The 19,146-nt window shown below is 49.1% G+C and overlaps 1 protein-coding gene across 2 annotated transcripts in view; it reads left to right on the top strand.

The window, feature by feature from the left end:
- ANKRD13C (ankyrin repeat domain 13C) overlaps positions 1-19,146 on the top strand; it is a 77,533-nt gene that overhangs the window by 7,254 nt on the left and 51,133 nt on the right. For both annotated transcript variants that reach the window (XM_054720968.1, XM_054720967.1), the window contains exon 2: positions 13,970-14,011. In XM_054720968.1, coding sequence (XP_054576943.1) covers positions 13,970-14,011 — 42 coding nt within the window. The remainder of the gene's footprint in view (positions 1-13,969; positions 14,012-19,146) is intronic.

Raw genomic sequence — 19,146 nt, 5'->3', positions numbered from 1 at the left:
CCTCCATTTCTTTCATTTGTGACATGTTTCTCTGTCTCCGTATGTTGGCTGCTTCCCTGTGTTGATGGAGTGGTTTTGTGTGATAGGTGATCTATAGGGGCCAGTGGCTCAGCCTCCCCAATCACCTGAGGTCGATGCTCTTGGTGTACCCCTTTGTGGGCTGAGTGCTAAGTCTTGGTGTAGATAAGCCTTGATTGCTGTTGGTACGCTGGGAGGAATTGACCTCCAGGCCACTTGGCTGTGAGGACCCGCTGTGTCATTAATGAAAGAACTGCTGCACTGGAGACACCCTTATGGGGCAGGACTTGTTTCAGTGGGGCTTTGGTGCTCACTGAGTCTGCCTCTTGAATGTGTCACTTATGGATGTGAGGAGTTGAAATCTGGTGTCGTCTTACACTGACCCCTAGGTACACTGGCTCCTGGATCTCCAATGAGGTGCAGGTCAGCTACTGTCTGAGGCCACCCAGCAGGAGCTACAGCGAGAACTACAGTTTTCTCCTCTTTGCTTGGGGTTTGGAGGTTTTGGAGCTGTCTGACCAGAGCTGCAGTTTGTTAGGTTAAGCTGCGATAGGGCAGGCCATTCATATGCAAAAGCTGCTGCTTGGAGCTTGAGTAGGTTTGTAGATTGTGCGGGGCGGGGTCTCAGGGAGTCACTAGGCTAGGGCGTGGCAAACAGCGATGGCTGCCAGTTAGCCGTCTCTGCGTCTCCGAGTTTCCAAGTCCCCTCATCTCGTGCCCCAGCGCAGTAAACAATGATTCCTGCGCACAGCTCTCTAAGCAAGCCACCCATACTTTCTGACCCGATGGCAGACAGTCCAGCTTCTGCCCGTAGGAGTTTGGGTCCCCAGCGTCTCCCCAGAAACTGGAGTTCAGAGTAATTGGGAGCTTATCTCCCTTCGGGTTGAAAGAAGCAGTGCACCCAGAACCCGCTGCCAGCCCGATTCGTGTGCCTCCGTACCTCAGCTTTTTAGCGCTTGTGCACGTCTCAATGCTCTTTTCTCTTTCCTTCTGGTGTAGAACTTCCACTCAGCCAGCTTTCCCGTGGTTCTGGGTGATAAGACGTTTTGTTTTTTAGTTGTAGTTTTGAAATTGTTGTGTGAGGCAGCAGTTTAGGTGTTTACCTATGCTGCCATCTTGGTTGCTCCCCTCTGGGTTAAGTTTTTGAGATTTAGACTTCACTTGATATTTTATCTGATACTTGGATTTATACTGCCTGTCAGTCTGCTATGAGGTTAGATTCATTTGACTCCTGTAAGTCATCTGTAGTTTGCTACTGGTGCATTTAGATTCTTGGTGGTAGATATCTATCAGGCATGTTAATGCATGCTTTCTCTTACTCATCACTGGACTGAATTTTATAAAAGCATATGTGAAATCTTGCATATCCTCTCATGTTTATATAATGTTGGGTTGGCTTTCTTGTGGAGACCTGCTTTGTCTGGGGGCGAAATGTTTTTTGGAGAGTAAAAACCGATTTTAACACTATGCAAATGGTTCTTGATCATTATTTTTCTTCTCTTTGTTCATTTATTACTTCATGTAACAGATGTATAATGAGCTCACAATGTGTGATAAACAGTGTTTTAGGTCTGGTTTACAGCAGTGAACTAAACAAAGTTCCTGGTCTCCTGCTTACATTTTAAAAGGGAAAGGTAAATAATTAATTGACAAACCAATACATATATGGTAATGATAAATATAGAGTAAAATAAAGCAGGATGAAGCGTGTAGAGAGGATGAGGGGAGGTAGTAATTATTTCATTGAAGTCAGGTTCCTAGAAGACATCAATGATAAAATAAATTTAGGCAGTTATCTAAAGAAAGAGCACATATCTGGCAGAACAGAGTTTCAGGCAAATGCAAAGAAAGTACCCTGTTTAAGGAATAGGAAGACCAGTGTGGTTGGGACAAGGGGTAGAGTGGTAACAGGGAGGAACTTTTGTAGACCATTGTTAAAGATTTGGGCTTTTATCTGAGCAACATAGGAAGCAATTTGAGGATTTTGAACAGAGGAGTAACATTGATTTTAAAAGGCTCACTCTGGCTGCTCTCTGAAGCAAAATCTAGTGGACACAAGGGTCAATTTATCATGCTATTTTAATAAGGAAGGGTAGCTATGGAAATATTGAGAAGGGAGGAGTTGAAAATGGGTTGGATGTAATATGCTCATCTATGAGTATATAGTATAGTACCATTTATGAGAGAAAATACAAAAATTCTCCCTTATTGCTTGCTTGGATGGGACTTGAAAGTGTCTGTAGAAGCTAGAGCTATGTTGGTTCTAGTACTTGTAATTTCCTGCTTTGCTTCCTAGATAGGGGGCACATCAAGTCAAAACAATTTTTGTAATAATACACAGTCATAGCTTGCCTTTCTCACTGTGCTGACATTTTTGCTCATGGTATAAAAGCAGTGGTGAATAAATATTTGGAACCTTAACATGAATCAAGGCACCAAACTGCCAGTAGACATTGTATTATTCACTGCCATGTACTTGCAGTTTTAATTTAAAAAGCCATTTTTCTTAATGTCTTTGATGAAGTAGAAATGATTCATTTTATTGTCTTAATCTCAAGTACATATCTTTTTTATATTTTTTTGACATAATATGGATTATGCATGATGTTGTTCTGCATACCGAAGAGAAAATAGGAGAAAACAGTTCTGCAGTTTTTTGAGTTTTAAGCCACTAACTTTTGTCATGGAACCCCATTTTTACTTGGAAAAAAAAAAGACAGTTTACAAACCATGGTTATTCCAATTTGGATATTTGGCATACATATTCTGGAAATTGAATGAAGTGAGCCTGTGACTTCGAGGAAAACAATTGACAGTATTGCCAGTGGAAAAAAAATCAAACTTTGAAATGAAAATTAGTATTTGGAAAAAGTTTCACTCTAAGTTTGATAGTTTCCTGATATTTAAAGACTGTACTACTCAGATTGGTGATATTACCAAATGTGAATTTTTTTGATTTTGTATAGTGAAATGAGTTAACATTTAGAAGATCTGTGTAACTCGGTCAACAATATTTTTCAGATGATCAAAAATCATGCATCAGTAAAAGATCTATTCGTTCATTTTTTATTTGTTTTGAAAAATGTGATTACTTTTTCAGAAAAAAATTATACAAACATAATGGGTTTATTGTCCTTTTAAAATTAATAAATAAAAATGTAAAATGTTAAATTTAATTTCTAATATGGTAAAAATTGATAGATTTCTAAAAGACTTTTGGCATCTTCAATAATTCTTAACCTTTTGCACTCTGATGTCGAGTGTGACTTGACACGGTTAGCATCGGTAGCAGCTTGAGAAAAAAGCAAGCGAGTGCAAAGGGTTAAGAGTATAAAAGGGTCTAGAAAAAAAAGGGTCTAGCGACCAAAATGTTTTAAAACTGTTAGTGTAGTAAAAGGAATAAGGATCTTAATGTCATGACTCCCACAATTTCTAGATACATAATTTTAGAAAATTGCTTAACTGTTATTAGCTTTATTTTTCTTACCTGTTAAGTAATATTTGTCTCACAGGGTATGGAGCAAATTAAATAAGATAACGTATATAAAGTATATAGCATTGCACTGGGCAAATATAATAGACTAGAGGCCCGGTGCACGAAATTCGTGCACTGGGGGGGTGAGGGGATGTGCCCCTCAGCCCAATCTGCACCCTCTGCAATCTGGGACCCCTCAGGGGATGTCCAACTTCCAGCAGTTGGACATCCCTCTCACAATCCGGAACCACTGGCTCCTAACCACTCACCTGCCTGCCTGCCTGATTGTCCCTAACCCCACTGCCTGCCTGCCTGCTCGCCCCTACCTTGATCTCCTGCCAGCCTGATTGCCCCTACCTTGCACTCCCCTATCAGCCTGATCACCCCAAACTGCCTGTGCCTTGGCCCCCAGTCTGGCCTCCCTCTGGAGGCACCACCCCCATAACCCCAATGCTGCTGCCACTGCAGCTGGTTATGGCTGCCTGAGCCTTGGCCTTTGTAGCCACTGCGGCTTTGTCTGGAAAGATGTCCGGAAGACAACCACTCTAATTAGCATATTACCCTTTTATTAGTATAGATTTGGGGACCATTACAACCACGCAGAACTTGAAGAAAACACATGGCCCTGGTCAGTTTGGCTTAATGGAGAGAGCATCGGCCTGTGGACTGAAGAGTCCAGGTTTGATTCTGATCAGGGGCACACATGCCTGGGTTTCGGGCTCAATCCCCAGTAGGGGGCCTGGGGCGGCAGCTGATCAGTGATTCTTTTTTTTTTTAAAATATATTTTATTGATTTTTCACAGAGAGGAAGGGAGAGGGATAGAGAGCTAGAAACATCGATGAGAGAGAAACATCGACCAGCTGCTTCCTGCACACCCCCCACCGGGATATGTGCCAGCAACCAATGTACATGCCCTTAACCGGAATCGAACCTGGGACCTTCCAGTCCGCAGACCGACGCTCTATCCACTGAGCCAAACCGGTTTCGGCTGATCAGTGATTCTTATCATTGATGTTTCTATCTCTCTCTCCCTCTCCCTTTCTGAAATTTTAAAAATATATATTTTTTTAAAGAAAACACATCATCTTCACTTTGGGCTTTGTCATCTTACAATATCCTTTGTGCAGTGTTTTAACTTCCCTCAACTTTCCTTTACCCACCTTTAAAGTGCAATCTATTTTGGGGAAGATGATCAGGAAAGTGATTCCAATGGGTAGAAGTTTTTTTTGGAGGGGATGGGTCATGAAGATATTTAAAAATTGAGCATGGTGATGGTTGTACCACTCTGAATTTACTTTAAAAAACCAGTTCATTGTACACTTTAGGTGACATGTACAGTATATGGGTTATATCTCAACAAAGCTGTTCTTTTATTTCTTTTTAAATAAAGACCAGTCTTATAATCAGTTGCAGATGTTTTCAGAGGCCCCTCAAGATTTGCTCACCATGTCCCAAATCACGGCTGTGATTCCCAGTTGCCTCCACTCCTGGTGGATCTGGATGGTGTGGTTTGCAAAGGAGAAGGTGGCAAGAGGCTTATGGAATTTCGGCAACCCCATTCCCCCGGTCTCCTCATAGGGCACCAGGGCCATTCCCACTGGGCCAGCTCTGCTCCCTTTAACCTGTTGGGCAAAAGAATCCTGCATGCTCTGGCCAGAAAGTGCATTCTTTCTTAGGTGGCCCGGATGCTTTTTTTAAGGTCATTTTATGGATTCAAAAGAATAAACAGAGATGTGGAAAGCTTTTGTCAAAATCCTTTCACATGGTTCTTCCAGTCTCATGGGAAATGAGATGTGGCTCTGAATTCATCCCAAAGTGTGTCTTTGGGCAAAAGCACTCAGAACGGTACAACTCCTGCAGAATGCCCCACACACTTTGCTGTCAGGACTCAGGGGGGCTTGAGGGTGAGCGAGGCGGCAGTGCCAGCACAGGACCTGGGAGAAGGTAGCGCTTTCTACACTGCCCAGGCCACGTGGACTACAGCAGTACCTGCCCAGGTGGGCAGGGTGTTTCTGCTGTTTTGTTTTGGTCTGGCCTCCACCCCGTCAGCCACGGACCTGTGCCTGCACTGCGACTGAATGGTTTGATGGCCCTACTTTTTGGTGGACAGTGGATGCACTCCCAGAGACTGGCAGTTAGACTCTGGTGGCTTCTGAGTCCCTTGCGGGGAGAGCCCGGCCCTAGGTCAAGAACAGACTCAGGCGTCCTCGGCCAGGAGGCCTCCTTGGGCTAGGGGCCGCCACAGTTTGAAGGCTGGCCATGACCCCAATCCTGGCAGGGGTCTCCTCTGGGGTGCTGGCAGGCCTGGTCTAGGGCTGAGGGCGGTTTAGAGGCTGGTCACGCCCCCGATCCTGGTGGGGATCTCCTCTGGGGCGCTGGCAGGCCTGGGTTAGGGTCACTGGCGGTTTGGAGGCCGGTCACGCCCCCGATCCTGTTGGGGGTCTCCTCTGGGGTGCTGGCAGGCCTGGGCTAATGGCCACCCTGGTTTAGAGACCGGTCAAGCCCCCGATCCTGGTGGGGGTCTCCTCTGGGGCGCTGGCAGGCCTGGGCTCTGGCGCCGCAAAGGGAGAGGTTCCTGAACCTGCTTCCCACACACCTAGGCTAGGATCCATCTTGTAGGAGGCGGCTTCAATGCCCGGGGTCGGTGACCAGGTCCTCCTGAGCCTCGCTTTCTGGGCTGCAGTCCCACGTCTCCCAGTGCCCCAGCCTCGGATGCGCCCATGCAGTTGCCCCCACCACCAGCCACCTCAGCGCAGGCCACAGCAGCTGAAGCCAGCCTCTTGGAAGCCAGGCCACCACACCCACCACCCCTAGTAGCTCTTTGCTGCTTGCTCTGTGCCCTGTCCACTGGGGTCGGGGAGTGCTCCCAGCCCAGAGGCCCTCCCTCCCTCTGCAGCCTGGCTTGGGAAGCTGGCCTCATGCTGGGGCTACTATGCCAGCATGCCCACTCGGCTACAATGGGTGCGACACGGGCCCCATGGAGGCCAACCTGGAGAACGTGGACCCCAACTCTGCATCCAGCTGCTGCAGATGGCCTCCGTGGTCAACTACCACCTGCTCCTTCCATTGGCCCCATTGATCCCTCTCAGCACCAGCCATTTAGGGTGAGGGTGGCGATCGCCGGGGACCCGGCCCCGGGAGGCTGCTGGCCGTGCCCGGCCACGCCCCCCCGGGTCACGATGCAGCCCTGGACCCCGGGGAGGCTGCTGGCTGTGCCTGGCCACGCCCACCCGGGTCACGATGGGTCCCGGGACCCCCGGAGGCTGCTGGCCATGCCCGGCCACGCCCCCCCGGGTCGCGATGCAGCCCTGGACCCCGGGGAGGCTGCTGGCCGTGCCCGGCCACGCCCCCCCGGTGGCGATGCAGCCCTGGACCCCGGGGAGGCTGTTGGCCGTGCCCGGCCATGCCCTCCCGGGTCGCGATGGGTCCCGGGACCCCCGGGAGGCTGCTGGCCGTGCCCGGCCACGCCCCCCCGGGTCGCGACGCAGCCCTGGACCCCGGGGAGGCTGTTGGCCGTGCCCGGCCATGCCCCCCCGGTCGCGATGGGTCCCGGGACCCCGGGGAGGCTGCGGGCCGTGCCCGGCCACGCCCCCCCGGGTCGAGATGGGTCCCGGGACCCCGGGGAGGCTGCTGGCCGTGACCGGCCACGCCCCCCCGGGTCTCGATGCAGCCCAGGACCCGCGGGAGGCTGCTGGCCTTGCCCGGCCATGCCCCCCCCCCGGGTCGCGATGGGTCCCGGGACCCCGGGGAGGCTGCTGGCCGTGCCCGGCCACGCCCCCCCGGGTCTCGATGCAGCCCTGGACCTCGGGGAGGCTGCTGGCCGTGCCCGGCCACGCCCCCCCGGGTCTCGATGCAGCCCAGGACCCGCGGGAGGCTGCTGGCCGTGCCCGGCCACGCCCCCCCGGGTCGCGATGCAGCCCTGGACCCCGGGGAGGCTGCTGGCCGTGCCCGGCCACGCCCCCCCGGGTCTCGATGCAGCCCAGGACCCGCGGGAGGCTGCTGGCCGTGCCCGGCCACGCCCCCCCCGGGTCGCGATGCAGCCCTGAACCCCGGGGAGGCTGTTGGCCGTGCCCGGCCATGCCCCCCCGGGTCGCGATGGGTCCCGGGACCCCGGGGAGGTTGCTGGCCGTGCCCGGCCACGCCCCCCCGGGTCGCGATGGGTCCCGGGACCCCGGGGAGGCTGCTGGCCGTGCCCGGCCACGCTCCCCCGGGTCTCGATGCAGCCCTGGACCCCGGGGAGGCTGCTGGCCGTGCCCGGCCACGCCCCCCCGGGTGGCGATGCAGCCCTGGACCCCGGGGAGGCTGTTGGCCGTGCCCGGCCATGCCCCCCCGGGTCGCGATGGGTCCCGGGACCCCCGGGAGGCTGCTGGCCGTGCCCGGCCACGCCCCCCCGGGTCGCGACGCAGCCCTGGACCCCGGGGAGGCTGTTGGCCGTGCCCGGCCATGCCCCCGCGGGTCGCGATGGGTCCCGGGACCCCGGGGAGGCTGCTGGCCGTGCCCGGCCCCGCCCCCCCGGGTCGCGATGGGTCCCGGGACCCCGGGGAGGCTGCTGGCCGTGCCCGGCCACGCCCCCCCGGGTCTCGATGCAGCCCTGGACCCCGGGGAGGCTGCTGGCCGTGCCCGGCCACGCCCCCCTGGGTGGCGATGCAGCCCTGGACCCCGGGGAGGCTGTTGGCCGTGCCCGGCCATGCCCCCCCGGGTCGCGATGGGTCCCGGGACCCCAGGGAGGCTGCTGGCCGTGCCCGGCCACGCCCCCCCGGGTCTCGATGCAGCCCAGGACCCGCGGGAGGCTGCTGGCCGTGCCCGGCCACGCCCCCCCGGGTCGCGATGGGTCCCGGGACCCCCGGGAGGCTGCTGGCCGTGCCCGGCCACGCCCCCCCGGGTCGCGATGCAGCCCTGGACCCCGGGGAGGCTGTTGGCCGTGCCAGGCCATGCCCCCCCGGGTCGCGATGGGTCCCGGGACCCCGGGGAGGCTGCTGGCCGTGCCCGGCCATGCCCCCCCGGGTCGCGATGCTGCCCTGGACCCCGGGGAGGGTGCTGGCCGTGCCCGGCCACGCCCCCCCATCTCAATCCAGCCGGGGACCCAGGGAGGCTTCTGGCTTTTCCCTACCACGCCCCTCTAGGGTTGCCATCGCTCCCCAGGACCCGGGGAACTAAGAGGATTTGGCGGCCGCCATCTTGGTTTTCTCAACGGCCATATAGGCACCCGGAGTCCCGCCCCCTGCCTCTCGCAGGTCCAATCATGGGCATAGCGGAGGTGCGGTCAATTTTCATGTTACTCTATTATAATGTAAGATGAGCCAGAAATGCTAGCCATCCTATCTAATAAAGAGGTAATATGCAAATTGACCATCACTCCAACACACAAGATGAACGCCCCCATGTGGACACAAGATGGCTGCCACAGGATGGCCGGCAGTTGTGGGTGATCAGGCCAGCAGGGGAGGGCAGTTGGGAGGGGCCAGGCCTGCAGGGGAGGGCAGTTGGGAGGGACCAGGCATGCAAGGAAGGGCAGTTGGGGGTGACCGGGCCAGCAGGGGAGGGCAGTTAGGGGTGACCAGGCCAGCAGGGGAGGACAGGGGCGACCAGGCCGACAGGGGAGGGCAGTTAGGCATCAATCAGGCTGGCAGGGGAGTGGTTAGGGGGTGATCAGGCTGGCAGGCAGAAGTGGTTAGGGGCAATCAGGCAGGCAGGCAGGCAAGTGGTTGGGAGCCAGCAGTTCTGGATTGATGGCAAGTGGTTGGGAGCCAGCAGTTCTGGATTGATCCCTCGAGGGGTCCCAGATTGGAGAGGGTGCAGGCTGGGCTGTAGGACACCCCCCCACCCACCTGGTGCATGAATTTCGTGCACCGGGCCTCTAGTTTAGTTAATAATTTGCATACTTTCATACTATAATAGTCTTAATGTTACTGGAGTGTTTTACTCATTTGATAAAACAGTTCAGTTTTGTTTACCAAGTTAGAACCAAGGCATCCAATTTCAGATTTAAAAATTTAATTGTGAAAACTTCACAGAGAAGGTTATTTTAAGTTTGATTTTCTTTGTGTAACTAGCTTAAGCAGCAGATAGAGGACTTAAAAACGGAATAATAAATGAAGGTGACTAGAACATTTGAGCCCTTATTTCATGATACATTTGGTCAGTAATGTAAATGGCGGTGTTGGTTGGCTAGGTGAAGATGATGTTGATGATCATTTTCATTTAAAATATTGAAATCACAGCGTGATATTTGGCATCCTTAATTGTAGTATGGATTTCTGATTATGTTCTTAACTGTAAATTGAGAGAGATTGGGTTATTGAACTCAGTCATTTCTGGTTCATGAATATTTTGGAAATGTGATTGATTTGGATTTGAAATGAGAAGTTCCATTTGTAACTTCAGTAGATATTTAAATTTTTAACTTTATATCTAGATGTTCTTGGGTGGTTCAAGGAAACGGAGTAATTATCTAGGTACATCTTTCTTTAGCTACCCAGTTACCCTCCTGGGCAGTAACTGGTGTTATTTTCTTTTCCAGTTACCATTTAGAGCATGTTATTTATTTATTTTTCCTTTAAGATAGAGAAATGAAGAAAGGTAACTGTTACTGCCTTTTCTACAAGTAGGACAAAAATGAATATTCAGAAATTTGTATATTTGACCTCTAGACTTCTTGGAGTTCCAGGTTTTGTAATTTTTCTACTTGGGAATCTCATGGATATATTAAAATATACTTGTACAAAATGGAGTTATCATTTTCACCTCACACCTGGCCATGCAGTCTTTTAGTAAATCACATTAACTATCCAGTTGCTTAAACTCCAGTCATTGGGATTATTCTTTTTCTCACCCCATTCTCCTACCCATACACATCAATCAACAAGTTATTTCATTTAATTTATTTGTTTTTTTTTAAATATATTTCTTTATTGATTTCAGAGAGGAAGGGAGAAGGAGAGAGAGATATAGAAACATCAGTGATGAGAGAGAATCATTGATTAGCTGCCTCCTGCATGCCCCCTACTGGGGATCGAGCCCGAAACCCAGGCATGTGCCCTTGGCCGGAATCAAACCCAGGACCCTTCAATCCGCAGGCCGATGCTCTGTCCACTGAGCCAAGCCAGCTAGGGCAACAAGTTATTTTAAATCAGTCTATTTTCTGTCTCCATTGCCACCACTTGAGACCAACCAATTTTTATTATCTTTTCCCTGGAATACTGCACCAGACTTATAACTAGTTTCCCTATGTCTTTCCTCTGTTCTATCCTCTATATGGTAACAAATATAATCTTAAAATTTATTTGTATCAGGTCATGTCCCTGCTCAAGATCCTTTAATGTCTTCTCCACTTAAAAGTATGTTCATATTTCTTATCATAGTTACAGAGCTCTGTGTGGATTTGGCTGTTGCCTACTTCTCTTATATTATCTTGTACAAAAATCTTCTTTTTGTCTATGTTCTGGTCTTGTTTTCTTTCAGTTCCTTGAGTATTCCAGGTTACTCTGGCCTCTGGAATGCTTTTCTTTTCATTCTTTGATTTCTTAGTTTCTACTTATCTTTTAGATCTCATTTAATTGATTTTTAGATAGGAAAGGAGAGAGAAACATTGATGAGAGTAAAACATCAGTTAGCTGCCTCCTGCATGCCCCTTACTTACTAGGGATCAAGCCTGAAACCTGAGCATGTGGCCTGTCCTGGGCCACAGAACACTTTTTCATTGGACTTGTTTTTATTCTTACTCATATAAATATTTCTAACATTATGACATAGCATTTTGAAAAGATAGCTAGCTCACCCTAAAGGGTATCATGCCACATCTTGGAGGGATTGAAGTTTGTCTTTGGAAAATAGCTTATACCAGTGACTTTTGGTAGTCATGTCTTTTCTGGGACATGCTTCAATGTTTGCTTATTAACAGTTATAGTGGTTTCTCTATTCAACTAGGTTAAGTTCTGAGGTGTGAAAATTGGGGAGTATATTGCCTAATCACTTTTATGTGCTTGTTTATGTTTTTATTTAAGAAAACAACGTGTAGACAAGGTGATTTAAAAGATCTGCTTTATAAGGCTACTAGAGGCCCAGTGCATGATTGAATCATGCACGTGTAGGGTCCCCTACACACTTTCGCTTTCGATCGTGGGGGAGCTGGGTGCCTGTCCGCTGGTGCACCAGGCCTTTCAGAAGCCTCTGGCTCAGCGGAGGCTTCTGAAAGGCCTGGTGCTGGAGCGGACAGGCACCCAGCTCCCCCGCTTTTGATGGTCCGCGGCGGGATGTGAGCTCACTGCCCCAGAGGCTCCTTCCTTGCCGCAGCACAGCCATGGTGCAGATGCTGAGCTCGTGCCACCGCTGGCGACGCGAGCTCAGCGTCCCGCTGGCCCAATCGGCTACCCCGGCCACCCCGAGTCCCGCCCCCTGCGCCTCCTTCTGGCCCAGTCGTGGGCATAGCGGAGTGATGGTAATTTACATATTACCATTTTATTAGGTAGGATTTCTAGATGTCATAAAAGTTTGTACTTTGTAAGGCTATTCCTAGAAAACCATAATGTGAATTGTATTCCAAAGTCTGCCATTAAAAATAAATTTTTTTGTTTCTAATGACTAAGATGAAGATATTTACTATAACCCAGCTTGTTTTTTGGTAAAATTTCTTATAGATACAATTTAAATTTAGTGAATTTATTTGTGCCTGGTAAATTTTACATGAAATACAATCTTGCTCTCTTTGCCATTTTCTTCTGACTTTATTGAGCAAGAGAGGTGTGTGTGTGTGTGTGTGTGTGTGTGTGTGTGTGTGTGTGTATGTGTGTGTGTGTGTGTATTTTAGTTATCTTGGCAGGTTTTGTTTAGCTATGAGATTAAGGTAGATCATATGCAGATTTCTTAGAAAATGTAATCAAGTTTTTTTTATCCTGTACATGATTTCTTCAATCATGTGTAGTTTTAATAGAAAAAAAATTGTTCATGTAGCAACTTCTATAAAAATGCTAATATCTGAAAGTTAATACACATAAACTTTAATTAGTAACTTTATTTTAAAACTAGCGTTCCCGTTGCAGGAAAAATCCTGCAATAGGATTTCCTGCTGCACTCTACCCCGCCTCCCCTCCGCCCTTGTCGCCCGCCCCGCCTTCTCCTCCAGCCCGCCTGCTTTTCCGTTTGCCCCGGCCCTGACTTCGCTCCTCCCTTGTCCCCCAGCCCGCCTTCTCTGCCAGCCCGCCTGCTTTTCCGTTCGCCTCCGGCCCCGCCTCCGCTCCGCCCTTGTCACCCGCCCCGCCTTCTCCTCTAGCCTGCCTGCTTTTCCGTTCGCCCCCGGCCCCGCCTCCACTCTGTCCTTGTCACCCGCCCCGCCTTCTCCTCCAGCCCGCCTGCTTTTCCCTTCACGCCCCGGCCCTGACTTTGCTCCTCCCTTCTCCTCCCCCCCTCTCCCGGCTTGCTTGCTTCTTCGAAGCTTTACTCCCTTCTGCAGCTCTTGGCTTCTTTTGACGCTGTCTTGATATGCAAAGTAGCTGCCATCTTTGTTGGGGTAATTTGCATACTCGTCCTGATTGGCTGGTGGGCGTGGCTTGGCTGGTGGGTGTGGCTTAGGTGTGGCGAAGGTGCGGTCAATTTGCATATTTGTCTATTATTAGATTAGATGTTACTATAGTTTTGATTTCTTCTATAATCAAGAAGTTTTTAGGCTGTATGATTTGGGAAATCATTTTGAAATTAAATTAGTCATTCTATAACATCAACTCTAGGATATAGCATAGCCTACAGGTTCTCATTGATTTGTCTTTTGCTATTATTTCCCATTTCATTATTTGCTGTTCTCCTACAAGCTCTTTACTCACACTAATTATAAACTTTTTTGTGTATTTCCCAAAACTGTTCTTGCATTTGAATGGAAGACTAGTCAGTGTTGCTTTCTTTTCCTACAAATTTCTAATCCCTTCTTCAAGACTTTTTTCACTGTGGTCTATCTTGAATATTTAAGTCTCTCTGCACAGGCAAAATTAGGTGCTCTGCCCTGTGTTTCATTATCATGTTACACTCCCTTCTATTCTACTAAATAATATAACAATGATTTACTTTCATATTAGTTTCTAATAGAATTTTGACAACTTGAGGATGGGATTGGATCTTATTGATATTTATCTCCAAGAATGAGTTTATAGTAAGTATTTAAGTTGTTTGCTGAATGAGCAAAGAATAATATGACAGATAAATTAGCAGCAAAGGAAGCTCTTACTCTATTTAGAGAAGAAATCCCTAAAGCAAATGGGTATTTTTTGGAGAGAGGTGGGGGTGGGTTGGCAAATGGAAGAGGAGTTGGCTGTATTATGTTTGGAAACCTTAGCATCTTCTGACTTGGAATTTGCCATATAAACAAGATCATTTGCAATCACATTTACTTTGCTTAAAATCTGTCAGGAAATTTGTGAAGGAGATGAAACTACTTTTAAATACACACTTATGTTTTTATACTAATTTAACTTTTTATTTTATTTTAGGAAACACTCCTTTACATCTTGCTGTGATGTTAGGAAATAAAGGTTAGTAAATATTTTCTTTTTTTTATGTTTAACTTCACTAATGTATAGTCAGTTTTAAATTTTCCATGTGAATTTTGTCTTTTTAGATTTAAAAAATTAACCTGATTATTTTATTTGCTAATTGAGCTTAGGATTCAGTATATGAAAAATAAATATTTTCCCATAGTGGAAATCTTATATTAACCTTTATGCCTTATGAAATTATGTGCTTTTGTTCTTACTTGGTTATTTTGTCAAGCAAGTGTTTATAATTTCAGGAGACTCTTACTTTCATATATTAAGGTTTATTCATTATTGTAATACCTTTAATATTCAAAGAGTTTTATAATCTTTAATGTGGACTTTTATATTAAAAACTCCTAAGTCTAACCTTTTGTATATGATTGTAAAAATTTAATGCTTATTTATTTTTTAATTAAGAAAACAACGTGTAAACAGGTGATTTAAAAGATCTGCTTTAAATATACTCATTCTTTTTTTTAAACAGGCTTATTAATTTTTAAGATTTTTTTCTGATCTAGGTGTATCATTATGAATAACTGTTATTGTTATACTAGAGGCCCAGTGCATGAATTCATGCATGGGTGGGGTCCGGCTGGGCCTGTCAGGAGGAGGAGATGGCAGGAGGTTGGCCTGCCGGCCTGCCCCAAATGGAGCCTGATCAGGGCTGGGCTGGCGGGGGGGGGGGGGGGGGAGGGGTCGTGGGCAATTGGTTGGCAGGCCCTGCCCCCAAATGGGATGGGGGGCTGATCAGGGGCGGAATTGGCTGGAGGGGAGGGGCCATAGGCTAATTGGTTGGGGGGCCATTCGGGGGTCAGTAGCCTGGAGGAGGGGCCATGGATGGTTGGCCAGCCGGCCCTGCCCCTGATTGGAGTGGAGGGGCCAATCGGGGGCAGAGCTGGCTCGGGGGAGAGGCCATGGGAATGGGGTGGTGGGGGCCCATTGGGGGCTGACCAGGGGGAGGGGCTGCAGGCAGTTGGCTGGCCAGCCCTTCCCCTGATCGTGGTGGGGGTTGCCGATCTGGGGTGGGGCAGGGTGGGGAGGGGCTGCAGGAGGTTGACTGGCCGGCCCCACCCCTGATCAGGCTGGTTCACTGGTTGCAGTGGGTGTCATAGCGACTGGTTGATATGGTCATTATGGTCGTTATGGCGTTCTGGTCGCTGGCTCTTTATATATATACTAGAGGCCCGGTGCACGAAATTTGTGCACGGGGTGTGTGTGTTTCCCTCAGCCCAGCCTGCACCCTCTCCAATCTGAGACCCCTTGAGGGATGTCCAACTGCCCGTTTAGGCCTGATCCCGGTAGAACATCCCTCTCACAGTCCAGGACTTCTGGCTCCCAACTGCTCGCCTGCCTGCCTTCCTTGATTGCCCCTAACCGCTTCTGCCTGCCAGCCTGATCACCCCCTAACCACTCCCCTGCCAGCCTGATTGATGCCTAACTGCTCCTCTGCCAGCCTCATTGCCCCTAACTGGCCTCCCCTGCAGGCCTGGTCCCCCCCAACTGCCCTCCCTTGCAGGCATGGGTTTCCCCCAACTGACTTTCCCTGCAGGCCCGGTCGCCCCCAACTTCCCTCCTCTGCCGGCCTGGTCACCCCTAACTGCCCTCCCCTGCAGGCTTGATCGCCCCCAACTGCTCTCGCTTGCAGGCCTGGTCCCTCCCAACTACCCTCCCCTGCTGGCCTGATCACGCACAACTGCCCTCCCTTGCAGGCCTGGTTCCCCCCAACTGCCCTCCCCTGCAGGCCTGGTCCCCCCCAACAGCCCTCCTCTGCCGGCCTGGGTCCCCCCCCCCAAGTGCTCTTCTCTGCAGGCCTGGTCGCCCCCAACTTCCCTCCTCTGCCATCCTGGTCACCCCTAACTGCTCTCCCCTGCAGGCTTGATCGCCCCCAACTGCCCTCCCTTGCAGGCCTGGTCCCTCCCAACTGCCCTCCCCTGCTGGTCTGATTGCCCACAACTGACTTCCCTTGCAGGTCTGGTCCCTCCCAACTGCCCTCCCCTGCTGGCCATCTTGTGTCCACATGGGGGAAGCCATCTTTGACCACATGGGGGCCGCCATCTTGTGTGTTGGAGTGAAAGTCAATTTGCGTATTACTCTTTTATTATGTAGGATAGTGTAATGTAGTTGGTATAAACATTTGATCTCAATAGGTGCTAATCCCAGGGGTATTACTAGAACTTGCTTTGTTGAAAAAAAACCACACACAATTCTTTTGCTAGTTTGTTTTTTAAGTTCATATGCTTCAATGAAGCATATGATATGCAGGGTAACTTTATTTTGATTTTAAATTGGTATAAATTGGTGACTCAAATCTTTATTTTTTTATTTAGTTATGCTGCTTTTTTTTCTTCCTGGAAGTAACAGACTAACTTGAATAACTTCTAAGTAAAAAGATTCATGAAGAGGCTACATATTTTAGAAACTCAAATATGAGGACTGGCTACATCTCAGGAAAAGCATTACCAAGACAGTTTGAGGGATCATTCATTCTCCTTCCTTCCTTCTTACCTTCTTTCCTTTCTCCCTCCCTCCTTACCTCTCTTCCTTCATCCATCCATCTATTTGTCATCGGCCTTTTTCTTGTGGTATACCTAGTATATGCTGATATATACATATACTAGAGGCCTGTTGCACGAAGAGATTTGTGCAATAGGCCTTCCTTCCCTTGGCTTCCAGCACCGGTTTTCCTCTGGCACCTGGGACCCAGTCTGCCATCTTCGTCTTCGGTGCAGACTCCGGGCAGAGTCTGCAGTCTTCATCTTCGCTGTGGCCAGAGTGCCGCTCCTGTAGTTGCCTTCGCCCTCCGCCCTCCCTCTCATAGCAGGCGTCCTGTCCCACCCGGCCACTCCGCACCTTGAGCGCTGCCATCTTTCTCCTAATTTGCATATTCCCTCCTGATTGGCTGGTGGGTGTAGCGGAGTGATGGTTAATTTGCATGTTTCTCTTTTATTAGTGTAGATGTGTATGTGTATGTATATATAAGTGTGTGTGTGTGTGTGTGTGTGTGTGTATAATCTCTGTTTTCCTGATTTATTTTTCAATGTTTACGGAAATTGAACATGACCTAAAATAACTGTTCTAGAATACAAAATAATCATGACTTTCTGGTTTCAGTGTTCACCACTAAATAGTTTAGTTTCTTTTTTCTTTTCTTTTTTTTTTTAGTTTAGTTTCTTAGGTACCTGAATTTGTGAGCAAAATGTTTGATGGGTTTTATTCGTCTCAAGCCAAGCCACAGTGATGAATGACTGGCATGCTCATCCTATCTAATAAAGAGGGAATATGCTAACTGACCACTATGCCCTCAAAGATGGTGGTGCCCACAGCCAATAAGGAAGGAATGTGCTAATTGACTGCCATGCCCTCAAAGATAGCAGTGCCCACAGCCACAAGATGGTGGCACCCAGTCCCCTCAGCCCCATCAGGGTGCCTGTCTCTGGAGTCTCCCAGTCCTCTCAGCCCCCCAGCCTCCCAGGGCCGGCCCGAGGTACAGGCAAGCCTCGAATGGCAGCTGCCCAGGGCCAGCCTGAGGCATAGGCAAGCCTTGGCTGCCGGCTGCCCAGCCGCCCAGGGCCGGCCCGAGGCGCAGGCAAGCCTCAGATGGCAGCTGCCCGGCCGACACCCAAGGTGCAGGCAAGCCTTGGATGGCGGCTGCCCAGGGCCAGCCCGAGGCACAGGCAAGCCTCAGATGGTGGCTGTCCAGCCACCCAGGGCCACCCGAGGCTCAGGTAACCATGGCCGGCTGAGGCTTGTGCTGCCGGCAATGGCAGCAGCAGAGGTGTGATGGGGGCGTCGCCTTCTCCTGATCGCCGGATCACCACCTGCCCCTGAGGGCTCCCGGACTGTGAGAGGGGGCAGGCCAGGCTGAGAGACCCTCCCTCCAGTGCATGAATTTTCATATACTGGGCCTCTAGTGACTTATAATTGGGATACGTATTTACTTTTGTGAAATCAGCTCCATCTACCTAGATTGGGATGAGAGTTGGGGGTGGGAGAGGGAATCAGAAATACAAGGAAGAATGTTTAGCAGGTATGTGGGTAGGGAAGGCCATGAGAGTCATCTCTAGTATAGCAACATTGGTAAACATGTATCAGATGTAGTTGGCTAAATTTGACCAATAAACACTTGCACTTTTTTCCAAAGGGTATTGGAACAGAACTTAAAAAATAACAAATATGTTCACCATTTACAATATGTTCACCATTTACCATTTAGTGCTTTACACATATTTACTTGTTTAACATAAGAACCATATGAGGAAGATACTATTATTATCCCCATTTTACAGATTAAAAAAAACTTAGCTCTGAGAAGTTAAGCAACTTTTCCAGAGTAAAGTTGCAGAATTTTATTGAATATGGAGTATCAGGCTCTAGAGCTTAGATTCCTATTATTCTGAACTGCCTTGATCTCATTTGCCCCGGCCAGCGGGGTCTTCTAACGGGGGTACCGAGGCGGCGCACCTAAGAGAATGAGAGACAGACAAGGGACGCAAAGAATGGGGGCAAGACAAAGGGGTTTCTGATCAAGCCTCGAAATTTTATTTTTTACAGCGTTCTTTATATGTGATTTCTAGAAGGGTGGATGCCTAGGAGGGGTGGGGGCTGACCTAGATAATCGGCTAAAGTCGTAACTATAGATAAAGGGTGTGGCAGTTGAAGGGCGGCTACAGAAGGAATGCTTTGTCCTCAGGCAAGAGGAAGTGGGCCTAGTTTCAGTAACTTACTGAAGGTCAGAGTTAATCCTTTGACCAACTCTTGGCTCCTGACACTCCCTGAGAACCATTAAAAAAACATACGATCTATATCAAAGTTAGCTAATATCATGTCTTCCTCCAGTTTTCATGGCAGACATAGTTAATTAGATGCCAAGACTGATTACTGTTCTAAATTTCGTACTTTAATACTAAGTATGGATTTACCAGAATTGGAATGTGAGATGAAGCATATTTACCATCCCAGGTCTAAGTGTTCTAATGTTAGGTGGAGGTATTGTTATGCTTCATCATAGGTTTATATCAGCCTGTACAAACTGTATTTCAGAGAACATTGGTTTACTGGGATATTGTAAGTATTTTGAGGAAAATAGTGTCTCCAGGTCTTATCAGTTTGGAAGATAGTGGATTAATAAGTAT

This window comes from Eptesicus fuscus, chromosome 9, assembly GCF_027574615.1.
Source record: "Eptesicus fuscus isolate TK198812 chromosome 9, DD_ASM_mEF_20220401, whole genome shotgun sequence".
In the NCBI taxonomy this organism is placed as follows: domain Eukaryota; kingdom Metazoa; phylum Chordata; class Mammalia; order Chiroptera; family Vespertilionidae; genus Eptesicus; species Eptesicus fuscus.
This window is presented reverse-complemented; position numbering and strand designations above follow the sequence as displayed.